The following is a 9,576-nucleotide window of genomic DNA, read 5'->3' on the forward strand; positions in this document are numbered from 1 at the left end:
AATTTTCCTAATATTTTCGTAGGACAGGTTTCGTTCACAATTATAACTTAATATAAGGAATGTTATCAAAGTGATTTCATGTAACAATTACTGAGATTTATTAAATACAAGTAACAATGCAAAGCGCACCATCCTCCGCTGTCATTTACAATCTACCGAAAATGTCATGAATATAAAATAAAAATCTAAATGTGTACAACCGATGTGGGGCTATTTCATCCTAATATATTGGAATCATGTAAAATGTATAATAATAATATGTGGGGGCTCCATGGGGGATCTGATGCTGACACCCAGGGGTTTCCAAAAACACAACCCTGACATTACAACATTACAACTGCACTGGACTCAACACAAGGATAAACATTACTAATATTATTTTTTTATAAAAAAAACCCTCCAAACCTATAACATTTTAAAAATAATTTTCATGACTTGAATACAGACCCTTATCCTTGCGTTAAATGGAGCATTTTCAAGTGATATTTGCTGCATTGTATGCTTTAAACACAGTTGTGTGTATGTTTAGTAATTTTAGGTTTTTATATAGAGATTACACAATTCTAATATCTATCTATCTATCTATCTATCTATCTATCTATCTATCTATCTATCTATCTATATTTTTCTATCTTCATATATCTATATATATCTATATATCTATATCTATATCTATATATATATATATATATACATATATATATATATATATATATATATATATATAGTTCTAATATACAAAATGACATGATACGTAAGGCATTAGCACTAGATCGTTATTTAATAGCCATGATAATTTCTAAATACTAATATAAAGCAATGATCTGTATTCACCTTTAAGCACTATTTACCAATCAATTTATTTAACTAGAGGTAAACACAACTTTGGAGTAAAACATCCCAAACAAGTGTCTTTTGTTGTGTTAACTTTGTAAAAAGTTGTTTATTTGTGCAGAAAGGTTCTCCTTTGAGTTGTTGTGTGCGATGTGTTGTTTGGTATACACGTAGGATGTGAATGGTGTGTAGATGGCAGATAGTAGCCGGTCCCTGGGATGGATTCCTCATACACACCCCGATCACTGAAGGCTAAACAGCACAAGGCGTGAGGAGGGCGGGGCGGGAATGCAATCACTGACCAATCACAGAGAGGTCAGGGTACTTAATAAGCCAATCAGCTTGCAGGCTGCTGAAAGCTCTGCTCGGGATCTTGTAGTGAGTGCTGCGTGTGCCCCAGTGGCTATTAAAGAGTGCGGAGCCGCCATAGGTTGTCATCTATAGGACAGCTCTGGATATAACACACATCACTGGATTTACTGTGCATGCCAACAATTGTCGGATCGGACGCTTAGTGTGGATGCTCTGATATTTCATCCTATAGGAAATCGGTGAGTCTTCCTAATATATTGAATCTAGATGTGTTTCACTTATTTTTGTATAACTGATCGCAATGTATACATCACATCAGGGAGTTGTGCTTTCATTTATTTCAGTGCAGAATGACTGATCGGTATAAAAAAATTAATTTGTCATCTAAGCTCTCCTATCAGGGAATTAGTAATGGCTGGCACTCATTATTACTGTGTACAGGTGTCACTTGGAACTTCCCTGCTGTTTGCTGGCATTGCATTACTTCTCTATATATTAAATGATCCAATAATGTGTTTCTCCTATGATGCATTGATTTCCCATCTATAGAATGATCATTGCATGTTTCCAATCAGCCCCTGCATTGCAATACTTCTCTATATATACTTATTGATCCAATAATGTGTTTCTATTTATTGATTTCCCCTCTCCTTAGCAGAATATAGAATGATCGTTGCATGTTTCCAATCAGCCCTTGCATTGCAATGCTTCTCACTCTATATATTAAATGATCCAATAATGAGTTTCTCCTATGATGCATTGATTTCCCCCTATAAAATGATCATTGCATGTATTAGTGTTGATGCAGTCTAACCTTTGGCCGTGTATTGTGTCCCCACAGGGAGAAGTCGGATGGAGATGTATGAGGTGCAGGCTGGAGATGCCCCATCTTCCTCCCCCTCTTCCTCTTATTCATCATCCCTGGCTGGGGACTCAGAGATAGACGTGGAGAGCCTGGAGCTGGAAGGGCAGCCCGAACCCCGCAGGACTGTGGATCCAGAAGATGAGGATGAGGATGATGAGGATGCCCAGGATGCCCAGGGCAGGAATGATCAGCAGAAATGTGCAGAGAAGGGTGGGGAGCAGAGGAAGCTGAGCAGGACCCCTAAGTGTGCCCGGTGCAGGAATCATGGGGTGGTGTCCTGTCTGAAGGGGCACAAGCGCTTCTGTCGGTGGAGGGACTGTCAGTGTGCCAACTGCCTGCTGGTGGTAGAGAGGCAGAGAGTCATGGCAGCCCAGGTGGCACTCAGGAGGCAGCAAGCCACAGAGGTGAGTGTGATCACTGCCATCATCTGCCATACCTGGGACATCTGGGTATTGATCATTGCAAGGGCATGATTTATTTCTGTTCACATACAAATTATTCTGATTCCTTATATGATTTTTAAGGATGCATCAGTGGTTGCTATGTACAACACCTCCCCATTCCACATATCATTGATGAGTGCAGCTATTGCATTGTTTCATTTATTTAATATAAGTCCACTTTATTCTATAAAATGCTCCACTTGCAAAAATAAAAGCAGAGGCCATTTGGGTTTTATTGTCCTCATTGTTTGTGTAGATACAGGTTTTTGCCAAGGAAATAACCTTCCAATTATAATTGTATACTTTGCATAATATGTTCTTTTATATTATATATCTTTTATAGATACAGCTATTACACTGATTCACTAAATCTGTTCACTGATCACTAAATGATCTATATTTAGGGCAAAGTCGAAGTATTAGGTTTTGTACATTTATTACAGATCCAGGAACAAGCCGGGGTAGAGTGTTGGCTTTTTAGGTAGATAAACATATGGAGGGTTGGGATGTCAGCACCTTGGTGTTGTTTTAGTTGTTGGGTCAGATAATTAGAAACACATCAGTGTTGTATCCAATGTGTTGCACTGTGATGATCACAGCTGTGCGCTGACACCCTGAATGGGGCGCTTGGTACAAGTGTGCATTGTGTACACAACTGTCACCAGGCTTTCACACTGCCAATAGCACTTAACACATTGCTCGCTCCCAAGAAGAACTCAGCTTTGTCCCTCATAAAACTAAGCAGTCTGCTCATAAGAACTGCATTTATTTCTCATCAGTTTTTATTTTCTGCTCTGTGCTATTTATATACTTCCTTGCATAATATTGTACTTTTACAATACAATAATATTTACAGGGTAATAATAATCCAGATTCAGGGTAGAAGGTGATTTGCTAAATTTGCAGATGGTTTTAATGTTAAATAAAAAGTAATAGTAAATTTAGATGATTAAACCATTTTTTTTGCTTTTAACAAGTAAAGGTCTGGATTATTGTAATGCCTCCGTTGTATAGGAGTCTCTATGGACAAATTAGAAAATTATACAAGCTCTTCTAACTTTTGGGGGTTTGCTAGCAAAGTCATTTGTACAACTCCTGAAGGAAAGTTTAAAATAGTATCTTCCCCTGAATACTAGATGTAGCCCTTGATTGCCCTGGTAAAAAAAAAATCAAACAATTCAACGTATGACCCCTTCCATGTAATTGTGCACATAGGAAGATCCGTTTATTTTATGGGAGACAGGACTGCACAAGTTCTAAGACATAGGACTAATCCTCACTAACAGCTCTAATAAGCCACCAGCACGCTGGCAATCTGTCACTATGTACCAGCAATATATCATTCCCATAACTGCATCTTGTTATCCTGGCATTATATTCCTGTAGTGACACCAAGCCCACATAACAGATTCCCAAGCGTGGACTTGTACTAAGTCACTATGGCATCACATCATCAGCCCATTGAGCTATAAACAGATGGCGAAGGCACTTTGTACTATACAAGAAGTTCCCAATACTTTCCTGTTCAGCCAGACTAAAGCAGAAAAGTTTAAGGCACTTCTAAGAAGAGATAAAAAAAGTCCTGTGTTTCCAATCTAAACAGTGAAATGGACAGAGGCTATTTTGTGTTGAAACTCATAAATATCCACTTGTGCTTTTTATTGTGTTTGCGGTAGGTTAAAGCCCTAGTTGTTTCCTGCTCAGCAGATGACAGGTTTACATTTACAACAGAATTTCTATTTGGCGTTCCTAAATGAGTTGATCGAGACAACTTGTTTCTGTCAACACACTGGGAACTTGATTTTTTCTCTGCTTGTTGTGCCTTGCTGTCAGTGTACCGTGGAAATGTGACATTGTATATTTATTAATATGATGTTTCTTCCTGCAGGATAAGAAAGGCCTAACAGGGAAACCAACTGTAACAGAGAGGAAAACTGTGTATCAAAGACATATAAGAACCCCCAGCTTGCTGGCGAAGAGTATACTGGAAGGTAACATTACACCCATCATCCTGTTTTCACATACAGTCAAATAAGAAAGTAAAATCAAGTCACAGAATTTCCTCTTCCATGATACTTTCTGTACTCTCTTCTACTCCCACGCTTTAGGCTCTTATACGTGGGAATGCACATGTGTTAGCTCAATATTAGGCTGGGGTATAATCAGTCTGTACATTGGGTGCTTGTACACTTTGTTGCCGACAGCACACTTTTGTAGCATTCACTATGTTTCCTTTAGTGTCATCAGGAGTCGAACAAAGTAACAAAGCGAGACAATGGGTCTGATTTACTAAAGTGAAGTGCAATGCACACAGGATATATATATATATATATATATATATATATATATATATATTTATTTATTTATAGATAATTTATTCCACCTAGCTTGCTAACATAATAATGTTCTCTTTCATGTACATACACAGACCCAAACACAAGGAAAACCATTAGTGAACAATTAAAGTTCAGGGATAATTAATAGTAAATAGTAAATGAATTGGTAGGTATTTTAGTCTTTTATAATATTTTCTAAAAAATGTAATATTGTAAGATTTATATTTTAATTATTTAATAAATGTTAAATAATACAAAATAAATAAACAAGTTTATTATTTTAAATATAATAAATGGAGATAAATAAAAATTACACACTGGCTGTCATGTATTTAACTGACACTAAACTTGGTTTTACATATGGAATATATATATATATATATATATATATATATATATATATATATATATATATATATATATATATATATATAGTCCCCTGATTTTACTAGTAAATTTAGGAGTAACATCAGAGATTTCAAAACTGCTTCTACCATGTTTATTAATTTTTGCTGCAGCAGAAAATTTGTTTTATTTTGAATAATATGAAATAATAAGGATAATAATAATATTAAATAGAAAGACAAGCTAGATGAGTAAGTCAATTGCTAATATAATATTTTTAAAATCATTCTAAAGATAGTTTTTTTCTGTATGTAAATGTAATGTAAAATGTAAAATAATTGAGAAAAAAATGACCAATGGTAAAATTACATAAAACAGTAGGAATAATTTTATTTATTGCCAATAAGTCTGTATGTATGCTTCTTATTGAGGTATTGGGTGCAAGATTTGAAATAGACTGTTGTGGTTGTAGGACGTGTCTGTGTCTGAGGTCCATGGCATTGCAGGGAAGGGTAAATAATCATATTTACATACCAATATATATAGGAGTGGAATTTATTTATTACCCAGAAAAGAAAAGCATACAAAGTAATGTCATAAAACATACTCTAGGAAACTTTTAGAAATACAAACAATAAATATAAATACATAAAACTTGCTCTGTATTTTTTAGCAAAAATTCATACAAATTTATAAAATGGTCTTTCTTTCTCTCTCTAACTTTTCCTTTTTCTCTTATATTCAACCTAATGAATATCTGCCAATCACCTACAATAGTAAAATATATCACATCTTCACGAAGCCCATCATTCTCCCGATTAATCAGTGTATTAATAAATGTACCCTGAGTGCAGTAAGGCTGAATAGTTAAATCCAGGCACTTAAAAGTGTCAATAGGTCTAACATCATGCAGAATGTAATTGACTAGCCTACCCTTTGAAAAATCTTGAGAAACTTAAATTAATTAACATGCAAAAACCACAGATGTTCCACTGCTGGTTACATGGCAATGGTCGTATGAATTTAAATGTGAAATGTTATTTGCCTGTGATTTAGCCTCACATTTGCTTTAATGGATAATAAACAACTGACATAGTTTAATTTTGTCTAATAGATTGTTATCACAAAGCACGATTTAACAATAGTCATATGTTAAACCCTTAAGTTCAGACACTGTGGTTTTGCATTGTATTTTACTTGCTAATACCTCTGTCAGGCAAGCTTCAATTTCTACACTCTACTTGGATTGACAAACAAATATATTAGTGTTTTGCATGAAGATGTACATGCACAGCATACATCACAAAGACTAATATCCTTTAAGTCTTGTATTTGTAGAAAGTATCAGCTGAATCAATGAATTACCTTTTGCGTTGAAAGGATCATTTTAATAATGTATGTTTAGACAGAAGTCTATATATGTCATTGTCGAGCTCCTTTCCCTCTTGTGCACACATCATTCCCTGTGCAGTTCTCCCACTTACATTTCGCTTTCTTGCTCTTAACTGTCTGTCTTTTTTTCTTTTCTCCTAGTTCGAGTTTCCTCTCATCTGTAACTTTCTATTCATTGTGATGCGCCACTAGGAAATATACATGCCATCAATTCTAGGTATAGCCATTTTTTGGAGTTACTATATGACAGGTGTCAAAGAAAAACTCCATATGGGTGGTCCTAATGCTTTCATTCTACCCAGATTACAATATTGAGCTACAGGAATTTGCAGAACAATCACAGCGTTATTGCCAACATTGCACACCAGTGGCTTACTTTGAATTTTGTTTGCTGGTCAGCAGGTGATCAGTATCTGTATGCTGTTTATTTCCAAAACATATATTGCATATCAGCCACATGTGATGCATGATCACAGTATTATGAGAAATTTATTGTACAGAACTTGTCTGCCTCCAGGGTGAATGGGTTATTATGTTATAATATTATAAAGAAAATAACAGTAAAAAAATAAGTGAGTTATGCATGTCCTTTGTTCTTTCATAGATGAAAAGTTCCCTTTCATTATATATATATATATATATATATATATTTCATTATTTATGTGTATATATATGTATTTCTATTTATATGAGAACTTCAAATCTCACAGCCATAGCTAATGTGTGGGGGAACTGTTACAATGATATATTGTGTAAATATTGCAATATCTTGCTAAATGATAACAAAGATAACAACCACTTTCCCAAGCATTACATAAGAGAAATAATTTATATCCGAAAAAAATATTTTTTCAGCAGTGAGGAGCAGTGATCACCAGCCGTTTCTATGCTGGTGGAAAATATTCACTTGGAGCTGTGCTTCATAAATTATTTGTTTGAAAAGTTATGAAAACTGCTTTTCTTTGGCAAACATAAAACCCACCTAATAAATAACTTGTGATTTTAGGTTATCGACCCTTGCCAGCAGATTCTTACATGGGGCCCAATTCTCCTTTGCCAGCCCCCGTGAGTGACAGGATGAGGAAGAGACGAGCCTTTGCTGATAAGGAGCTGGAGAATATAATGCTGGAGAGGGAGTACAAGGAAAGAGAGATGCTTGAAGCCACTCAGGCCAACCTGTTCTTGCCCAGCCGCATGGTACACGCCGCAGAGTACAACTCCTACAAAGCTGCCTATGGGAGTTCACAGGTTGATGCCCCCAACAAAGAATTCTGCAACTTTGTGCCCACTTGCCTTGACCTCACCATGCAGTATTCAGGGGCAGGAAATGTGGAGCTGATTTCTTCCAATGTCAGTGTGGCAACCACCTATAGACAATACCCCATTCCCTCCAGGTTCTTGGTGTGGCCAAAAACAGGAGGCCCTATCACTGATGCTCTTCTTTACCAGCAGTACCTGTTAAATGCCACAGCCATGCAGGCACTGAAATCTGGCTCAAACTGGGACTCCAAAAACAACGCCATGATTGAATGCCAACCTACAGAACATGATCTGGTATCACCTAAATTAGAGACCCAAATGCTCCATCAACCGAACCTGTCCCAAGATGTTGGAGAAAGATCTGCTTTTTCTCCACCTAAAAGGAACTTCCCACAGTTATCCAGCAAAGACATTTTGTCTCCTCAGGACAGTCTCATGAACAAGATAAGTAAGGAAACGGCTAAGCCGCCTCTGTCTTTAAAGTATAGCCCATTCCACTCATTATTTCAACAGGCACATCTTGAGAAGTCATTGTCAGAGCTTAAAACATCGAGTGTCAAAGACCCCTATGAAGAGCCTGCAAAGAAATTCAGAGAATGCACAGCCAAGGAAAACCAGAAGTACAAATTAACTGTTGATAGTTACAACAAGGACTTTTTGTTGGGCAAAGAACCAGGAACAAAACTTTCTGTCAGTGAGCCCTTACCATTTTCGGTGGAATCAATCCTGAAGATGCCTTCAACCACAGTACAAAGAGCCAGCCAATAGACATTCTATCCATTAGAGAGAGTAGCTACCGGTTTAGCTACTTGGGTCCACAGATTTTTTTAATACAATGTACAGAATACACATTTGCATGTTTCTTTTTTGTACAAATAACAATATTTAAATGTAAAATATGTGATCTGCAAATGTGAATTGTAAAGTATTTGAATATGAAACAAATATATAAATATATATATATATATAAGTAATAAAACACAATAGTAAAAATATTTATTTTCATGGTTGTATGATATGTATATGTTTCTGATTCAGAAACAAATGCTGCACAATTTCACTACAAATGCAATAGAAGATATATAAAAAGAGTGTGTGTATCTGCTAAATTAACAATTGCCATAGATAATGTTGTTTTTTTTTTTCGGTTTTATGCTGTTTTGGTGTTTTAATTCTTCTCAATAAGAATTATTATGAGGATAAAAGGTTTAGAATTCACACAACTGGTAACCTCATAAATGTTTGATTAGTTGCATGATGCACTAGACCTAAAACTGACAAATTACCTTTTGATCGTTACAACAAGAACTTTTTGTTGGGCAAAGAACCAAAAACAAAACCTACAATTTATTAGGCTTATACACAGGCAGAAATAATAATTCTGTAGAATTAATGGACATCAGCTTTCACCTATTTAAACTAAAACCAATGTGCAGTGTTTTTTTTATATTTATATTCCAGCATAATGTTTTGTTTAAAGTTAACATAGCATTAAGGTATTTTCTTAGTTAAGTGAACATTTACTTTGATAAGCAAAATTTCTGTTCCCTTCAGTAAATTGAACCCAATGTGAGCAAATATGAAGTTAGACCACAATAATTAGGTAATTTAAACTAGTATGTTTTTTTCTGTTCCTTTTTTTTATTTGGATTGGATTTGCAAAGAAGTACCTGCAATACCCAGCAGTCTAAATCTGAGTTGAAATTCATATTTTGAACTGGCATGAAGGACAGTCAGTTAAAACAAGCCATTTGTTACTTTCCGATTGTTTGATATATTGAAATTGTTT

At 35.5% G+C, this 9,576-nt stretch overlaps 1 protein-coding gene across 1 annotated transcript; it reads left to right on the plus strand.

Moving 5' to 3' along the window:
* The first annotated feature begins 1,215 nt into the window (after window positions 1-1,215).
* On the plus strand, window positions 1,216-8,782 carry DMRT2 (doublesex and mab-3 related transcription factor 2). The gene is made up of 4 exons (XM_072407055.1): window positions 1,216-1,385; window positions 1,988-2,415; window positions 4,343-4,445; window positions 7,534-8,782. Exons 2-4 carry the CDS (start codon window positions 1,999-2,001, stop codon window positions 8,553-8,555), a joined length of 1,542 nt encoding a protein of 513 aa, XP_072263156.1. The 5' UTR covers window positions 1,216-1,385; window positions 1,988-1,998; the 3' UTR covers window positions 8,556-8,782.
* The last annotated feature ends 794 nt before the right edge of the window (window positions 8,783-9,576 follow it).

The sequence above is a fragment of the Pyxicephalus adspersus genome, chromosome 3, assembly GCF_032062135.1.
Source record: "Pyxicephalus adspersus chromosome 3, UCB_Pads_2.0, whole genome shotgun sequence".
In the NCBI taxonomy this organism is placed as follows: domain Eukaryota; kingdom Metazoa; phylum Chordata; class Amphibia; order Anura; family Pyxicephalidae; genus Pyxicephalus; species Pyxicephalus adspersus.